This window comes from Trichoderma atroviride, chromosome 7, assembly GCF_020647795.1.
Source record: "Trichoderma atroviride chromosome 7, complete sequence".
NCBI classification, from domain to species: domain Eukaryota; kingdom Fungi; phylum Ascomycota; class Sordariomycetes; order Hypocreales; family Hypocreaceae; genus Trichoderma; species Trichoderma atroviride.
In genome coordinates, this window is record NC_089406.1 from 2,536,567 (window position 1) to 2,554,573 (window position 18,007).

General features: G+C 48.1%; 8 protein-coding genes across 8 annotated transcripts; 4 read left to right on the forward strand and 4 right to left on the reverse strand.

Moving 5' to 3' along the window:
* The first annotated feature begins 217 nt into the window (after window positions 1-217).
* On the forward strand, window positions 218-3,273 carry TrAtP1_012855 (uncharacterized protein). The gene is made up of 6 exons (XM_014088555.2): window positions 218-681; window positions 750-872; window positions 937-977; window positions 1,043-1,171; window positions 1,233-2,459; window positions 2,528-3,273. The coding sequence occupies exons 1-6, from the start codon at window positions 611-613 to the stop codon at window positions 3,118-3,120; spliced, it is 2,184 nt and encodes a 727-aa protein (XP_013944030.2). The 5' UTR covers window positions 218-610; the 3' UTR covers window positions 3,121-3,273.
* A 447-nt stretch (window positions 3,274-3,720) lies between these two features.
* TrAtP1_012856 (uncharacterized protein) lies at window positions 3,721-5,633 on the forward strand. Its single transcript, XM_014088556.2, has 2 exons — window positions 3,721-4,749; window positions 4,816-5,633. The coding sequence occupies exons 1-2, from the start codon at window positions 3,896-3,898 to the stop codon at window positions 5,432-5,434; spliced, it is 1,473 nt and encodes a 490-aa protein (XP_013944031.2). The 5' UTR covers window positions 3,721-3,895; the 3' UTR covers window positions 5,435-5,633.
* Window positions 5,634-6,232: 599 nt separating this feature from the next.
* On the forward strand, window positions 6,233-7,365 carry TrAtP1_012857 (uncharacterized protein; the record flags this gene model as incomplete). The annotated part of the gene is made up of 2 exons (XM_014088557.2): window positions 6,233-6,799; window positions 6,869-7,365. The coding sequence occupies exons 1-2, from the start codon at window positions 6,274-6,276 to the stop codon at window positions 7,363-7,365; spliced, it is 1,023 nt and encodes a 340-aa protein (XP_013944032.1). The 5' UTR covers window positions 6,233-6,273.
* A 98-nt stretch (window positions 7,366-7,463) lies between these two features.
* TrAtP1_012858 (uncharacterized protein) lies at window positions 7,464-9,062 on the reverse strand. Its single transcript, XM_014088558.2, has 4 exons — window positions 8,747-9,062; window positions 8,354-8,680; window positions 8,144-8,278; window positions 7,464-8,063 (listed from the first exon to the last, which is right to left on the reverse strand). The coding sequence occupies exons 1-4, from the start codon at window positions 8,987-8,989 to the stop codon at window positions 7,644-7,646; spliced, it is 1,125 nt and encodes a 374-aa protein (XP_013944033.2). The 5' UTR covers window positions 8,990-9,062; the 3' UTR covers window positions 7,464-7,643.
* Window positions 9,063-9,353: 291 nt separating this feature from the next.
* TrAtP1_012859 (uncharacterized protein) lies at window positions 9,354-10,380 on the reverse strand (the record flags this gene model as incomplete). Its single annotated transcript, XM_014088322.1, has 3 exons — window positions 9,354-9,507; window positions 9,579-9,842; window positions 9,914-10,380. 3 exons carry the CDS (start codon window positions 10,378-10,380, stop codon window positions 9,354-9,356), a joined length of 885 nt encoding a protein of 294 aa, XP_013943797.1.
* Window positions 10,381-12,044: 1,664 nt separating this feature from the next.
* On the forward strand, window positions 12,045-13,648 carry TrAtP1_012860 (uncharacterized protein; the record flags this gene model as incomplete). Its single annotated transcript, XM_014088308.1, has 2 exons — window positions 12,045-12,360; window positions 12,429-13,648. The coding sequence occupies 2 exons, from the start codon at window positions 12,045-12,047 to the stop codon at window positions 13,646-13,648; spliced, it is 1,536 nt and encodes a 511-aa protein (XP_013943783.1).
* Window positions 13,649-14,219: 571 nt separating this feature from the next.
* TrAtP1_012861 (uncharacterized protein) lies at window positions 14,220-14,669 on the reverse strand (the record flags this gene model as incomplete). The annotated part of the gene is made up of 2 exons (XM_014088560.2): window positions 14,220-14,506; window positions 14,564-14,669. The coding sequence occupies 2 exons, from the start codon at window positions 14,667-14,669 to the stop codon at window positions 14,220-14,222; spliced, it is 393 nt and encodes a 130-aa protein (XP_013944035.2).
* Window positions 14,670-15,610: 941 nt separating this feature from the next.
* TrAtP1_012862 (uncharacterized protein) lies at window positions 15,611-17,708 on the reverse strand. Its single transcript, XM_014088561.2, has 2 exons — window positions 16,749-17,708; window positions 15,611-16,676 (listed from the first exon to the last, which is right to left on the reverse strand). Exons 1-2 carry the CDS (start codon window positions 17,488-17,490, stop codon window positions 15,778-15,780), a joined length of 1,641 nt encoding a protein of 546 aa, XP_013944036.1. The 5' UTR covers window positions 17,491-17,708; the 3' UTR covers window positions 15,611-15,777.
* Between the last annotated feature and the right edge of the window lie 299 nt (window positions 17,709-18,007).

The following is an 18,007-nucleotide window of genomic DNA, read 5'->3' on the forward strand; positions in this document are numbered from 1 at the left end:
CCATCTCCGGGGTCGCAGTCTTGACTCCAGCTCGGAAATCTTGCCTCCCCAAAGCGGCAATAGGCGAGGACCAGCTACGCCCGCCAAGCCGGTGTGGGTCCCCGAGACCGATGCGGTGGGTCGGGATTTGGCGTCGGAGCCAGGCTAGGCCAAAAGGGCGTTAACGCCGCTGCAGATGAGGAGAAGCGTCGGAGTCGATTCCCGACGCCTGCGATGACTCCAGGCTGGATGCCAAAAGGAGCAACTGGAGAGCACTCTCGCGGGGATGAAGCCCTGTCAGTGATACCGTCTGTCAATCGTGATATCGGGATTTCACGTATCGGGATTTTACCACTCCTGCGTCTGAGGCTGCGGCTGGAAAGCCTTGTGAGCAAGAAAAGGCTCGTGTAGGCTGACTTTTCATATCGGAATAGTCCCCCGCGGCAGACGTTACGATCAGCGAGTTCCGAAATTATGCTGAGGCTCTTGCGCATGCGAATAGGTGGCTCTGGAAAAGTCAAATACTGCCGGAGGACAGGGCCGTTTCCCCACCGCGCAGGGTTCTGGTTCCCCGGCTCCAAGAGTTCAAGCAGAGAGTAGCATCAACCGGTAGACTTGGACTTGGCGTAGGATGGCTTCCCCCGATGATGCTGCTGCAGGGACGGGACAGGCTGTGGAGCAATTCACTTCGCGGCCTGTTGCGTAAGTGGTGTCCTATCGTCCCATGTGAAGCCGGAGAAAGATTGTGTGCTTATATTGCATGTGTATAGATGTCTCAACTGCCGCCAACGACGCTCTTACTGTTCCAAAGAGAAGCCTGCCTGCTCGAGATGTCGTGATGCTCGGATAAAGTGTGTTTATGAGGGCACCAGGAAAATATTGGTGAATGAGCCGTAAGTGTAGATTGTGTCCGTGTTGCGTTTACAATTGAACAGGACCTAATTTGATCGGACACAGTTATTTACGAGAACTGGAAGCAAAAGCAAAGGTTTTAGACAGTAAGTAGGAATCCTTTCGCCATCTTGGAAGAGTGTGATTTAAGCCACTAACACGTTTGATGCAGGCATGCAGCCTGGAGGCTCATTTGCTACTCATGGCCACCACAGCACCAACGATGAAGACGACGACTTTGAAGACGAGCAGCCCTTGCTTGAGCCATTCACTCAACTCAGTTTAGATAAGCCTTCTACGAGTAAGCAGCACCGGTACTGTATTTATGAACTACTCTGACATTGTATCTTTTCCTTTTTTAGGCTTTCAAGGCGCTGCTTCATCCGACAACTTCCTTCGCAATGTGAGGAAGCTCTCAGGCTTCCAAGGCGATGATGGGAGCCTCGATTTGCCCTCCAACTTCTATGAGCCTGGCGCTTTACCTTCTAGGCGACAAGCTGTGTTTAGCATTCGCTCGCGATTGCCCCCCATTGATATGGCACGAAGGCTCTTTTCAGCGCAGTACATGTTCATTGGCACGATTTTCGCCTTTACCGATCCTAGAGATTCATTTGAGCGCTTGCTTCTCCAGGCCTATAGTGGGCCGCCTGATCCTTCTGACAAGACGGAGTGCCTAGAATATGCAAAGGTGCTCCTCGTACTAGCCTTCGGACAGTTATACTCGGTCAATCAATGGGTGGATTTCCGAGGTCCTCCGGGCTTCGACTATTTTCGAGATGCAGTAAATCTTCTTCCAGAGACACACGAAGAAGGATCTATGCTCTGTGTGGAGACTTTGGCTCTCGCAGGATACTTTATGCAGAATATGAATCGCAGAGATGCGGCGTTTCAATTTATCGGCAAGGCTTTGCGTATGGCGATTTCGCTTGGCTTGCACCAGGAAGTCAGCCCGCATTACTACTCACAACAAGGCCCGGAGTTGGATAAGACGGCCAGAGAGCATCGTCGGCGTGTCTGGTGGTCCATCTATAGTCTTGATAGGATCTTGTGCGTCAAATCTGGCAACCCCATCACCATCCAGGATGAGGACATAGGAGTAGACATGCCGTCGCCGCTGCCGGGAGACCCCGAGTACTGTCCTGCCGTGGTGCTGCGACACTACACCGAGCTTTCTCGCATCCTCGGCCGGATTCACATGACGATATATCGGCGATCGAACAAATCGGCGCCAAAATCCGGCAAGAGCCTGATGGCGTCTGTGCAAAGCATCATCTTCTCGCTTTCCAAATGGAATCGCGAGGTGCCAGAGGACCTGCGCTTCGACCCCGCGCAGCTTTCCTTTAGCCGTGAGAGCGTCGGGGCGCTTGCGCACTACTATCAATGCATCAACATGACGGTGAGGCCGCTGCTTTTCCATGTTGTACAGAAGCGTCTACAGGCTATTCGAGGCGGAGGCGGTGCGGCAGAGAAGGAGCGCGACTGGAAAGAAGGGCTCTCTCAAACGACTGTGAGGGTCATTGATATGTGTATTGGAGCGGCACAAGATGTGATCAATATGATGGCCATTGTAGCCCAGAGAGACATGGTTGGTAAGTTGCTGAACGATGATGCCCGCGTTCCACCAATGTAGTCTCAAGTCACTAATCTATCGCTTCAGCAACGTATGGTTATATGGATGGCGAGCACATCTTCTCAGCTACAATTGTGCTCGTCATGGTGTGCACGGCATTTCCTGACAACACTGCCAATACGCTCGCGATGACGGCTGGGCTTGGCCTGCTGAGGAACATGGGCGAGAGAGGCAACAGCCACATGGGTGCTCGCTATGAATTGCTGCTGAGCATATACTCTGGCTCAAGCATTACGCCTCTTGCCGCTCATAGCCAACAGCTTGCCATGATGTCGCCCAGCTCTCAAGCTTTGGAAGCCTCCATACAAGGCAAGGGTGTCGTCCCTCCGCGGATATCAATGGCACCGCCATACCCTGTAAACGCGTATGACAGTAGCACAAGCACTGCGAATATGCCTCTTACTTTCCCGGTTGTAGATAGCAACGCATTGAACGAGCCGTTTTATGACGATAGCGTGAGTACGGGCATGGATTTTGGGCTTTGGGAAGAGGGTTTTGCGTATCCGACAATGGACCTCGATGTGGATTTGGCGCAGCGCACATCGACGATTGGGGGAGCTGGCGGGCCTGATATCCGAGAGTGGATGTTTGATTTCATGGGCCAGGGCAATGCTGCCTGAGATACTGTTCGAGTAGAAATTAGAGGCGAATACAAGTATTATCGCGCAACACCTTATCTGCTCTCAATCTCATGCTAGGCTCCCCTCCTATCTCCATCTGCCAGGGTCACCTATCTATCTATCAGTATCTAATCAAGCAAACGGGGCAAACTACAGAGCATGTCCATTCCGTAATGTGACGAGGACGCAATGCAACGGCATTTTCATCATATCTCCACATGGCTGCTCACGACGTCAGCCATCGCCGATACCGTCTCAACAATCTTGACCATCAGCCATCTCCAGCTTCCCCGCACGATGCCATCCCTCTTCTTCAGCCCAAATAGCGCCTCCCAGGGGTCGGTGAGGGTCTCCGACCTGCCCCGCAAACTCCACCATCCATAGGCCATCGCCAACGTTTGCTATCTCTCAGCCGAGTGTTTGCCGGTGAAAAGAGGTCGGTAATCGGCAATAAACGATAAGAGATTTTTTTCGTCTCAAGGGCTATGAGATACTGGGAGATGATATGGCACTTTTCTGCGAGTTGGCGCATTTGCCCTTCCGTCTTTAGTAGAGCCGTTTTTTTGTTTAAATGGATCGTGATGCCCACGCCGATCCACAGGGGAGTTACATTTGCATTCAAGCCAGGTTCCCCATGGGGTTCTCATTTCCATTACTTAACGTGGGGTTCATAGAATCGGCATTCTTGCTTCGTGCATCTTTCTTTTTTTTTCAACTCTTTTCCTTGCTTCAAGTAAAGGCGCCTTAGAAGACTGTTGAGTACACTCTACACAGCATGGCCACAGAACAGGCCAACGTCGGTTTCGACGATGACGAGAAGCGCCCATCTTCTCGCAATGTCTCCCAACATGACATTGACGAGTCGGCCATGTCCATCCCGATCCTCGATCCAAATGCCGAAAAGCGTCTATTGCTGAAGCTGGACACTTACTTCGTCCCCATCATCATGCTGGTCTATTTGACATGCTTCCTCGACCGCAGCAACATCGGAAACGTCAAGGTCGCCGGCATGCCTGAAGATATCGGCGCCAGCCCAAAAGAGTTCTCGACGGCGGTTTCCATCTTTTATGCGACTTATGTGGTTTTTGAGGCCCCGTGGAGTATTTTGATGAAGCGGATAACGCCGCGAGTTCTGCTCACCGGCCTTTGCACCGTTTGGTCCCTGGCAACGATATTCTCGGGCTTTATCCATAACGTGGGAGGTCTGTTTGCCGTGCGGCTTATCCTGGGCGGCTGCGAAGCTGGACTGTTCCCTGCGCTCAACTTGTATCTCACAATGGTATACAAGCGTCACGAGCAGGGAATGAGAGTATCATACCTCTTTGTATGCACGGCAATCTCTGGCGCATTCGGAGGCTTGCTTGCGTACTGTATCCTCAAGATGGACGGCATCGGCGGCTTTGCGGGTTGGAGGTGGGTATTCATCATTGAAGGCATTTGCAGCTTTCTCATTGCGCCGGTCATTTGGTTTGCCTTGCCGAATAACCCGACCGAAGCTTGGTTCCTCACGGAAGAAGAGAAGGCGATGATGAAGGTTCGTGAGGCGCAGCGGGCGCATTATATGGGCAGCGAAGAATTTGACGCAAAGGAGATTCGAATTGCTCTAAAGGACCCAAAGTTGTACCTCAGGTAAGATCATCATCCAAGAAACAAATGTGGAATGTCGATGGATTCATGCTCACTCTTGGCTTGCAGTGGTGCCATACAATTCTGCCAGGACATCCTCCTATACGGCTTCTCCACCTTCCTGCCTTCGATTCTAGTCAACATGGGATATTCTTCTATCCAGGCACAATACCTCAGTATCCCGGTATACATCTTTGGCGGAATCTGCTTCATAGCCTTCGCGTACGTATCTGACCGCACTTGCGTTCGAGGACCGCTTCTCTTCCTCGCCAACGTCCCAGGCATCGTGGGCTACATCCTCATACTCTGCCCTACGCCCAACGGCGTCAAGTTCTTTGGCACGTTTCTCTGCGCCATTGCCGTGTACAACGGCCCCGGACTGAACATGACGTGGCTCAATGTCAATTTCGCGCCGCATTACCGACGCGCGACGGCAATTGGCGTGCAGCAGAGTATCGGAAACACGGCTGGCATTGTTGCTGGCCAAATCTATAGGACAGCGCCATATGTCCTGGGGAATGCCTTTTCTGTCGGAGCTTTGGGCGTGGTGCAGCTGATTATCACTACGAACTGGCTTTACTTGAGACACCTCAATAGCGAGAAGAAGAAGATTGAGAGTGGAGAAAAGGAGGATACGCGAAAGGTCAAAGATGGTGATAGAGCCACAGACTTTAAATATCATCTTTAACCACGTTATATTAGCTTATATCTTTGATTCGTCTCATTCCTAGTTCAACATCCTCTGTTACTTTCCGCGCTGAATAGATGATACATATATAGTAACTATAGAAGCTACGAATATCATTGATTTGTGGATTTGCCTCCAACCATATCCAGTGTTTTATCAGCACTGTCTTTGTCATTTCTCTTTGCTTGAATGCAAATTTCACGCACAGCTCAAAGCACATTGCTCGTCGCCAGACCCATCTCCAATATTAGCAGCTCTTGCTCGATGTTTTAGGTAACACTCTTTACTGTTGCAATATTAGCCCCCCGCTGTCTTCATTACCTCATGATAAGAGCTATGATCTGATCTGAATCCGATCATGAGATTCTTCTCCTGCTAATTCAGTCCGCTGGCCGTTCATCATTTACATTAGCCTACTTATAACCAGGCTCTTAAGGCCGAATTTGAAGCAGGTTGCGCCGAAAGCATCATTTTCCTCCGCAGCTTGGCGTCCGGAATTAACAATGATGCCCGGGTTATGAGCGGGACTGCTCTCTGTATTTCCATTCTGTATTTGCAACGCCCTTTGGCGGACTTTGCTTTTTTCTTCTTCATTGAAATATCCGCTGTCAAGCCTCTGTCATGCCAAATTGGGGTTAGCGCGTACATGTCATGCCCAAAACGGCATATCATAGGCCTGGATAGGCTTTACACGCCTCCTTGTATGCGTTGTTGGGAATTGAACAGATGGCACCAAATAGGTATAAAATGAGCTCGTAGTCTCTAATTTAATATACAATCTTTACTCTCAAAATCATCAAACAACATCTACACAATCGAAACCTAGCATCACAAGCACAATGGCACCCCCAAAGCCTAGAGTTATCCTCGGTCTCATGACTTACGGCCCTCGCGAAGCTTCGCCAGACAACCGTGTAACAACAGTTGAAGAATTCCAGCAACATCTCAATGCGTTTCAAAAGAGCGGATACAATGAGCTTGATACAGCTCGCATATACTCCATGGGGAAGCAAGAAGCCTTTACCGCACAAGCAGGATGGAAAGAAAGCGGCTTCAAGATTGCTACCAAGAGCTACCCCCGCGTTCCGGGAGCTCATTCAGCTGCTAATCTCCGCAATGATCTGGAAACTTCTCTAGCGGAGCTTGGAACTGATTGTGTGGACATTTTCTATCTTCACTCAGCTGATCGTACTACCCCTTTTACGGAGACGCTTGAAGCCGCAAATGAGTTGTACAAGGAGGGCAAGTTCAAGCAGCTTGGCGTTAGCAACTTCTCTGCTTATGAAGTCGCGGAAGTTGTCATGCTGTGCCAAGCTCGAGGTTGGGTTAAGCCAACCATTTACCAGGGAGTTTACAATGCCATCAGTAAGAAACCTTCCCCATCCGATCCCTCTGATGCGGGAAATTGACGAGAGACTGACTGTTACCACCAAGCTCGTAATCTTGAGACTGAAGTGATTCCTGCTTGCCGCCGTTTTGGATTGGAGATTGTCATCTTTACGCCGCTCGGTGGAGGCCTGTTGACTGGGCGCTACAAGTCTGCCGACGACGAAGAGCAAAGTGGTCGTTTTAGCAATAGCTCGTTCCTGGGGCCTATTTTCCGGCAACTGTATTTCAACGATGCCCTATTCAAAGCGCTCGATATTCTTCGACAAGCCGCTGAAAGGCACAGCTTGACTATGCCAGAGGTTGCGTTGCGCTGGGTCGTGCACCACTCTGCTTTACGATTCGTCAAGGATGGTGGAAACGACGGAGTCATTTTCGGAGTCAGTAAGATAGAGCAGCTACGCCAGAATATCGCGGACCTGGAGAAGGGCCCCTTGCCAGAGGAGGTAGTCAAGGCTCTTGATGCTGCCTGGGTTGTCGCCAAGGGAACTAGCCAGAACCCTTGGCACACGCCGCTTGAATATACCTACAAAGGCCACTCATAGACACCAGGTGCAGACGCCGCGATTCGATAGCTTCAATCAATTTATTCTCTCACACAAAAATATATCACAAATGGACTTGCTTTTCCACTATTGAAAGAATCAAGAACTTGTGTCGTGCTATTGCCGCTTAGTTGAGACCACCGCTTTCATGAAGTCTCGTAGCCATATAATCGAATATTCGTGTACTTCATCAAATAATTTCTTTTAATACCAGTCAATACCCCACACGACTTTAAAAGAAGTAATTGACAATTACTGGCTAACTTCAGCCAGCCAAGTTACTCAGGAGGAGACGGCATCGAATAGTTTGGCTGCTGGGATATCAAGGTCATCGTCATCATAACAACCATGCCAAGTTCATCAGAGCTCTCTCTCCACAAGTCCACAGGCGAGTCATTCAAAGATGCTGCGGAGGTCAAATCCTTCCACGTGAGTTCTTTTTCCGGTGGCAAAGCACTCGCCCAGTCTGAAGCGTTTGCAGCGGCCCATGAAGCTTTTGTGGCTGGCACCGGCAAGGAGTGAAAGCTCCAGTCTTTGGGGTTGTGGCACGGCAATCCAAAGTGCGTGGATACTACGGCGCTCAGAGTAAAGTATATACAGGCAATGCGCATGAAGGATTCGAAAAACACCCATTGTCTCCAGTCCTGTCGTGGGCGGCTGTCCAATAAAGCGGTGCTATGGAGATGCCTAAAGATAGCCTGCATTTTTTATTAGTTTCCCATTTGAAAGCTCCATTGAATCAGGCGGGAAGGATTCGTTCATTGGCGAAGCGGCTCACCCCAAGCGTAAAGAGGAGCGCAATGTCCCCGTTTGGGAATGCTGCGCTATTACTCCCCTGCTTCACTCGTAGGAGAAGGTAAATGGTTGTCGCTTGCGCGGCAGAGAGCAACTCCCATTGGTTGAAAGTAGTTATCTTGATAGCAAGTTAGCTCCAAGCAGCCAAGTACACAACACAATTGTGCCAAGACGTACGAAGCTTGCTTCTTACCTTGGAGTATATCCATTCTTGATGCTGGTGTATTAATTCCCATAATGATTCATTGTCTGCAGTAACACTGATAGAGTCGTTACTAGGAGTACCGTATGCTTGCCATAGGTTCAAGCTTGTTTTGAGAGAATTGAGATTCATAGCCATATGATCGGAGCCACCTTGGGGCTCATGACTAGAAAAGGTATTGTGAATGAATCCCACAAAAGACAAGTCTCGTGAGGCCTTTGATACTTGGCCACAAAGATACCGTAGTATAAAGCAACTCATGTGTAGCATTGGTGGCTCGGAGAATTGTTTTCGTTCAAAAAGAATGAACTTGGGTATCTTTGATATAGTAAGATGATGCCCACCGGAGATAAGAGAAAGACCTATTGATCAATGAATACTAACCAGCGCAGAGGACTGTGGAGCCATTTGTCTGTCGATAGATGCCATTAGTGCTAACCTTCTTCCAGCTCTATTTTCAGCGACCTCAGCCTCCAACTTCGAGGCTCTCTTCTTCTGGTTTCGGCGCTCGTGGTAGCTTTTCATCACCGCCCGCCGGATATACGTGCGCCTTGCGCCTCGTCCCGCTGCGGGATCGTGCGTCATATTCACAAACGTGCGATCGAGGCTTGGTTGCTGCGGCGCCATTTTATATTGTGTTCGATATACTTGGAAAAGAGCCAAAAAGTGCTACAGACTTTGATGTCGAGTTCAGGATTACATGCACCTAGAGTAAAGGGGAAAAGCAACCTGTCGTCCGCAAGTGGGGCTGCGTCGTATGTAAACTCCGCACGCCATTTTATTGTATGCTCACCACACCATCACACGCTAATCATAAGCTGTGATTGAGTTACGATAATCATATACGAATATGTTATTAGAAGTCTATTTCGTCCACATATTCCCCGTTTGTGCCTTTGTTGAAACAAGCTATACTCTATCATTTCTATATCAGCAACATCAACAAGTCGGATGTTGAACTTCCAATCCTGACTCGTACCCTGCACTTCTATTAATGATGCTTCAAATTTTTGTATAAAAATGGCAGCATGTAATGCACAATATCCTTTAGGTTGCTAATCAGAGCAAAATGGCCAGCGTCGATGAGATGAATCTCAGCATGCGGCAAGTCTCGCTTGAAAGCTTGCGCACCAGCCGGGATGAAGCTAGAGACCAAATAATAATTAGCAGCCAGCCAACATAGCATAGTACTTTATGATTCGGGAGAGCATCTTACAACTGGTCATTTTCTCCCCATACAGCAAGCAGGGGTACTTGAGACTGGCGCAAGTATTGCTGCCACTGTGGGTACTGTGCAACGTTTGTCCGGTAGTCATAGAGATAATCTAGCTGGATGTCGATATTTCCCGCTTGGTCGTTCATGAGTGCATAATCAAGCCACCACGATTCCGGCTCGAGAGATGCCGGGTTCTTTGTGCCGGTGGTATACTGCGACTCTGTTACGTTAAGGGTGAAGAATGGTTTTAGAGCATCCCGGTCACTAAGACGATTAGCTATTAGCCATCAAAAATATATGATGCCGCAGAAATTCCGCGCAGAAAGATAACTCACGATTGGCTTCCAGACGCCCAATATGTTCTTATTGCGTCGAACCCTGGCCCAAGGCCTTCCACATAAGCGTTCCCGTTTTGAGATACAATGGCCTTGACAGCGTGTGGGCGTCGCACGGCAAGTTGCAGCCCAACAGGAGCACCGTAGTCAATGATGTATTCGGAAAACTCTTGGATCTTGAGCGCATCTAGAAACCCTTCCATAACATCGGCAATGTTGTCAAAAGTGTGAGGGAACTTCGCAGGACTCTTTGTGAACCCAAATCCGGGGAAGTCGGGAGCAATGACATGGTAGGTCAATGCTAGAATTGGGATCATGTGTCGAAAGAGGAATGAAGATGATGGGAAGCCATGAAGCAATAGCAGAGTCGGAGCATTAGGAGGCCCAGCTTCACGATAAAAGACGGAATAATTGCCGACGTCAATCTGGCTAACGGCCGGGAGTATTTGGTATGCCAACTCTGACATCTTGATGGCAGAAGAGTCGGAACGTAATGTCTACTGATAGATAGACAACAAGGTGATTTGAACCTTCCACATCCACGATATATATAGTTATAATAGCTGGTCACTCTCGTTCCAATAGCTTTGTCATCTTCATTGGAATTATCTGGTGTTAAAAATACAATTGGTACGACGAGTAAACCAAACTTGCACATCTTCAGCTCATCAAACTAGAGCTACACAAGGCGGCATATGCCGAATAGAAACATAGTAGCGTATACCAAATACGAACATAGTGCTTACCACTTGTGAGTAGCACGACTTTAGTCTAACCTGTACCGCCTACGTAGACACGCCTAGCCGACTGAACCGACCGAGACGACTTGTAAATTAGTAATTCATCCGTCATATATCCTCCACTGAAAGAAGCAAAAGAATAATGATTCCATAGGAATAGTATGAAGCATGACATAAGACCAGGACACAGAAAAGCGGGCCGAGCCAGCGAATGCGTGTACTATACAATGACTGCCGCTTTGATTTGGTATTGCGCTCCTCGGGAAACTAAAACTCCGCTGAGCTAATGAGCAATAGTCTGACTATCTTTTATATAAGATGGTTATGATCTTCCTAGTTGCCGAGCCATACAAGTTACTCTAGTTGCCACTATAGGCCAGCTGTTAAAGGGCTTAGTCTTCGCTCGCTGGATCAGACGTCTACTTGGTTCGTCTCACAGCCAAACTACCAAGTTGCGTTCGGTTTTCAGTATCTTTGCTTGTTGGTAGTCCGTATAGTTACTTCTATCAACACTTATATGCCGAGATTGCCAAACAATTCGCTTTTAGGTTTGATAACTGCCAACAACTAAATGAATACAATTTGAGCATAAGCTCGCTCGATATTCTATTGCAATTTTATTGCAACTTATTTACACGTATATACATGTACCTTCACTCACTATTTGAATGCGCCGCAAACTTTGAAAAATCGGAAAATGGCTTGATTGGCACATCTAACTCTTGAAAGATGTCTTGAATACCTGCCAGCAATTAGACTTGTAAAGCAACAATAACTCTCGAGGATATCGCAGCTCATAGTCCTACGCGACTAAGATAAAAAAAGGTAAAGTCATGGTGATCTCTTCTATAGCTTTACTCACTTAGGTAAGGTGCTGACAACATCTTCGCCCGACTATGCCAAATGGAGGCATTGCTGAATTGTTTCTTGCAGTCCGACGCATCATTTCCATCGTTCGGTTCATATAATCGGATGAAATTGTCCCGTTGGGAACAGTAGAATCATGTGTATCCGCGTAATTATCTCGCTGAAACTTACTGCATTGGGCAGGAACGAGCGCACTGCTGTCTTTCATATTGCTCATTCTCAAGATATTACTAAGCCTAGCTTCTCCGTGGCTCTTAGTGAATAGGAAGGGAACGCGGCGAGCCCGGTGGCTGTTTAACGAGGGAAACTTCTCAAGCATTTACATGCCATTTCCGGCATTTGTTTCTGTATATTCTCTTTAAATACGTCATTGGCTGTTAGATGCCTACATTATATACGCGAGCTTCGGTAACTTCAGTCAATATATATTATCTGCTGACCCTGCACGATGCTGAAATACAATGTACACGCTATACTCTGGCTTCTAAGACAACAATAGCCGCCGTGGAGTTATAACAACAACAATGCAGTCATTTCTTCAACGACGGAGAATAGCAGCTCGATCAGTGCTACAATTGACAGAAAAACCCCCAATCAGCCTATCCGAGTCCGATGAGACAGCCATCAGTAAACCCGAGGCGTCATCCCACGAGCAACAGCACGAAGAAGATATTGATGTCAATCCTCGAAAATGGCCAATGTGGAAAAAGCTCAGTGCGACTCTGATTATTACAGCGATATCCTTCGTTGTTCAATATGCCTCGGCCGTAGACTCTGCCGCAGCTGAAAGGATACAAGCGGAATTTAGGGTATCTGCAGTTGCAGAATCTCTAGCAACAGGTTTGTCTCCGAACCCCAGCTCGAATAAATAATCAATACTTGAAATTTGCTTCTAACTATAATAAAAGGCTTGTTTCTCGTTGGTTTTGGGGTTGGCGCTCCAATTGCTGGCCCCCTGTCCGAAATCGCCGGTCGAAATCCCGTCTATATAATCAGCTTTGTACTGTTCATGCTATGCACAATGGGAGCGGGTCTGGCACCAAATATTGGCGCCCAGCTTGCTTTGAGGTTCCTTGCTGGCATGTTTGGTAGTACTCCGCTTGTTTGCGCTGGCGGCACCGTCTCAGACTTGTGGGATCCAGTCGACCAAATTCACATCTTCCCGATTTACGCCACAGGAGGATTTTTCGGCTTGGCGGTTGGACCAGCCATTGGAGGACTTATTGCGGACAGCAGGATCGTGGGCTGGCGATGGGTGGAATGGAGCACGTTGGTTCTCTCGGGTGCTGTTCTCCTGCTGGTCTTGCTTTTTCAACCCGAAACATTTGCGCCAACGCTACGTGAATGGCAGACTGCCGCTGCCATTGCGAAAGTTGCCTCGGGGGATGGAGAGGTTTTCTCAGCCGGAATTATTGGGGAAACAGAACAGGTGTCTGGACTTCAGAGATTCAAAGCTAAAATTGGCCCTGCTCTCTATCGACCGGTGCAGCTGTCTTATTCCGAACCAATCATTATTATGATTTCGGTATATCTTTCTGTGCTATACATTGTCATCTTCACGTTTCTACCTGGCTATACTTTCATTTTCACAGACACATACGGATTTAGCCTGGCTGAACGGGGGCTTTCATTCTTCGGATTAGGCGTTGGTTTCTTGTTGACTTTGGCCACGGCAATACCAATCACCATCCATTCAAGGAAGCTTATTCAAAGAGACGGCGGCCTCAGCCCTGAATCTCGACTTTGGTTCGCCATGATTGGCGCACCTACAATCCCAATTGGACTTTTCTGGATGGCGTGGACGACCAGGGCGTCAATATCGTGTTGGTCCGCCATCGCGGCATCCGCGCTCCTCGGGTTTGGCATTCTATGCGTTTTCATCAGCAGCTATCAGTACATCATTTATACCTATGAACAGCTAGCTGCCAGTGGGCTAGTTTTCGTAACTTTTACGAGGTATCTAGTTGCCGGTGGAATGGTGGAGGTGGGCATTCCCATGTACAAAAATCTCGGCGTTGCATGGGCTTTAACGCTGCTTGGGATACTGAGTGTCGTGCTGATTCCCATTCCGTTCTCGCTGTTTTACTGGGGGCCTCGAATTAGACAATGGAGCAAACATGTCAAATAGAGGGCGGATATTTGTTAGTTTGTGCGTCAGCATTAGAAGCTTTAGACAGATCAATGATGGGATATATGAATTAGAAAGCAACCTGCAGCACATGAGTGATAGTCCTAGGACTTGTACGCTACCACAGATGAGGGTAGATAGTTGCGTTGCAGTTGCTTATCCAGGTTTTAGCCTCGTTTGTAATCATTCTAGTCGGGCTATGCACATGTTTTACAAGTTGGAAGCAGACTGTACCTGACTTGAAGTAATACTAGGAGAACAGATTACTTGCACCTTTTGCTTTCTGCCTCGTGGAGATACGAGACTGGAATTTGGTCGAGATAAATGTTAATGGTAGGGTTGCAAAATGCAATTAATCATCAATATTGCTCTGTTTGATGTATCTAACTAGCATAATCCCTTGTAACGCTATTTGCTATTTCGTTCCTTGGATATAATCCCCAAGTTTCATTTACTCCACAATTTTCTTCAGAACGCCAGTATCAGTATCCTGAATCCAGCCCGTCACCTTGATCTTGCTCAGCCAAAGAGGGTGCTTGCGAAGATGTTCCACTTCTTCCCGGGTAGACGCCTACAAATCGAAAAAGGTCAGGGAATCAAAGTTGTCTACCTCCTTGGACTCTTCCACTCCCAGGTTCTTCTTCATCATTCCACGAACTGCTTCTTCAGGAACGCCCAGCAAACCGCATCGAGTATGCTTGATGAGAAGAATCTCTTGAGCACCCAAAACGTGTGTAGTGAGGAGTACTGAGCGCGCCGCATCTAGGCCTGATGCACCGGCGTTTCGAATCGTGGTTACTTCACCAAGCTCGAAACCCAGGGCTGATTTGGGATCAAGACGGCAATCCATGCATGTTACTGAGGATAAGGGTTAGTTTGAATGGACTTTTAGATTTCAAACTGAAGAGTACTTACTAAGGACGGCTCTCTTTTTAGGAGGGCATTCAAGGCCACTATGCGTGTAGGTGCTAGCATATTTAGCATTGGCTGCGAGGATCTCTGATTCAAAGGGAGTTGACATGTTGGCGTGTTGGAGGTATATATGAATAAGGCAGTTATTCGTCTTTAATTGTGTAATTAAGTTGTCTGGAAAGATAGCTATTGAGTGCAGTATTGTAGAATGACTCGGACTATTTCATCGAGAGAAATAGGGCTACTTATAGAAGAAGCTTGCCATGACCAAAGACATACAAAGTTATCCAAGAGCTTCACAGCATGGTTTGCCTATAGCTTGCTCAGATTACAAATTCTGTTCCTAGACTCGGACAAATTCAATGGCCATAAATATCTACTATTCAGAAGATACTAGGCCTAGTATACAAGATGCCAATGCTGAACAGAATTGCTGCAATGGCACAATCGGCACAACTAAGCCGTTGGCAGCATTTGCCCAAAATATCTTCAGTGATGTCATTGGCTGACCAACGCATGCACGCCATGTTTGGGCAATGGCCCAATCGGGCAACAGGCAGTGGTAGCGTAGAGCTGACCAATTGCGCCCGACAGATATATATCGTTTCAAGTTAATATAAATAGTGCTCGGTTACATAGCAGTATGATTTATTTGAGTTAAATATTTAAATGAGACCAATTCTCCAAAATGGTGTTGAGTGCTTTACTGCTTCATACTGTTTCTTAGGCTGTAGCCGGTGTAAGCCGCAAATCGTCTAGAAAGTTGATTAGGTATGTATACCTAGGTAGCAGATGCCCCAACGCGATGTCATTTTTTCTTCTTAAAATTACTCTCTTCTTACTCATTGAAATTGTTATTCCATTGGGAGAAGCTCTGTGCTTTTTCTTCCCCCTTCACAAGCTACCAGAACCTCCTGACTCTACCTACTTGCAGACTTCAAGAACTACCTCGGCCGAACCACACTCTTTTCGCCAAGATCCATGGTAGCAAATGATTGGGTACCTTGCTCGAATCACAAAGCCAGTTGAGATGGGAATCGGGAATATGAGTAGTTTAGAATATTTAATCATTTTCATCAGCGCAACCCTCATCCAAGTCATGACTGGGTATCTATCAAGAAGTCATATAATCAAGAGCTGAAAATCTTGAGCTAACAGTATATACAATCAGAAATAGCAACGCGATCTACAAAACCACCTCTGTCTCGCACCTTTATTTACGCCAGCCAGAACCAGACCTTCTGTAGCCAGTTCTTGGGTACAGGAGGCTGGTCCATCGCTTCCATTTCGTCCATCTCCTTCTTACCCGTAATGACATCGACTTCAGATGTCTTGATGCAGAAGGAAGTGCGCTTCCAGATCTTGTGGCCGAGATAAAGCACGAGAACGATGGGCAGAGTAATGTACGCAGCAATAAAATCGCTCACGTTCCAGTTATCTCCGATGAAAATTTGGAAGCCGTTTGTGAGGGTGAGAAGGGAAATGATGAAGAGCGCAAAATAAGTGGTATATGGCTGGAAAGGCGTCTTGTACGGTAGTTCTCCCAAGAGGTTGTTGAAGATGATGGCTTTGCGGAAGCGAAGATAGGTAACCAAGATGATGATCCACGCAATGAAGCCAGAAATGGTTGAAATATTGACAAACCAGTTGAAGACCGTAGCGCCAGAGTTGCTGACATTGAGGAAAGCGAGAAGAGTGAAGACCCAGGTAAAGAGAACAGCCACGTAGGGGACGCCCCATCGATTCGTATGAGCGAATACCTTGGGGGCTTGGCCGCTGATTGACATGGAATATAACACTCGGCTGGCAGAGTAGAGGAAGGAGTTTCCAGCAGACCAGGCGGAAGTCAGAATGACGGCGTTGATGATGTGGTTCAACACTGGGATGCCTGCATTCTGGATACCAATGACAAAGGGCGAAGCGCTGGCGTCAGAGGCTCCGAGGAGCCTTGGGTCGTTCGAAGCGACGATGATGCCGATGATGAGAGAGGATACGCCGTAGAACAATGTCAAGCGGAAAACAAAGCGACGAGCGGCCTTCTTGAGGTTTCGGCGGGGGGAAACAGCCTCTCCAGCGGCGATCGCGATCAACTCTGGGCTGGTAATAAAGGCAAAACCTGTGAAATTTCTATTGTCAGTGAACCGTACAAAATATGGACAAAATATCCGTGGAAACAGACAAAACGTACCAGCTTTGACAAAGGCGTGCCAGTAACCCAAAAAGTGGCCAGTCGACCCCTTGGCGTTGTATTCTACAAAGGCTCCGGGATCGTTCCAGTAATGGAAGCCGAGAACATGATGTTGGTCTGGGCCACCGCCAAAGAACAAGACAATACCAATGATGCAGAGAACAAACAGGGCGATCAGCTTGATAGACGCAAAGACAAATTCTGCCTCTCCGAAAATGGCGGCGGCGAATAAGTTGAGCGCCAACAAGACGAGGAGGATAATGGCGATCCAGACGGCAACATTGACATGGGCTTTCCAATAGTCTATCACAATGGCTGCTGCGGAAGCTTCTGCCGCAACGAGCATTGTGTAGGCATACCAGTAATTCCATCCCGCGGCGAAGCCCAAGCTGGAATCGACGTATCGGCTGACGTAGTAAGGGATGGTGACGCCTCTAAACGGTAGATAGACCGTCATTTCGGCCAGGCCGTTCATGACGATCCAGACGATGATGGACATGGACATGTAGGCCATGAAGAGCGGTGCAGGGCCAGTATCAGCGAGAATGCCACCGGAACCGACAAAGAGACCAGTTCCAATGGCGCCTCCCAGGGCCAAGAACTGCAGATGACGACTCTTGAGACCACGCTTGAGCTGCTCGCCATCGTGGGCCAGAGTGAAGTCGTTGTTGTCAATTGGCGAGCTGGCCTCGATGTTGATGTCGTAGGCCTCGTCGGGCCCAGAGCTGGATTTTTTCTCCATGGCGACGACTTTGCTCACAATTGTGAGTGATGGACAAGGCAAAGGAGAAGAAGAGAAAGCGTATGAGGGAGAAACAAAAGCAGAAAAGAGAAGAAACAAACCCGAGGCTGCAGGGTCTAGATATAGCACTGCGCGCAAAGAGCGAATGCGGCAACCACCGCTTGTTTATCGTTTGCTCCAGTATCTTGAGGCCCTAAAGACGCCCTAAAGAGCAGATCCCCGGCACATTGACGCCTCTGCTAGCTGTTTGCAGGATAGCTGGCTGCGGGGGGGGATTATGGTAGTGGACACCTGTGTGGGAGGAAGCAGGTACAGGTACATCCAGAGCCAGGGGGGGATTCTTCAGCGATGGAGGTATCGAGGGAACATGTGGAGAAGACGTCGACCGAGTTTTGGTTATCACGAAGTGGAATCTCGCCTCAAACCGTACGAGTTTAATCAAAGATACGAGCAGCCTATCTTTCGTTTTCAAGATATTGCTTTTGCGGCTGCAATGCAAATCCTGCTTCGTGCGCGT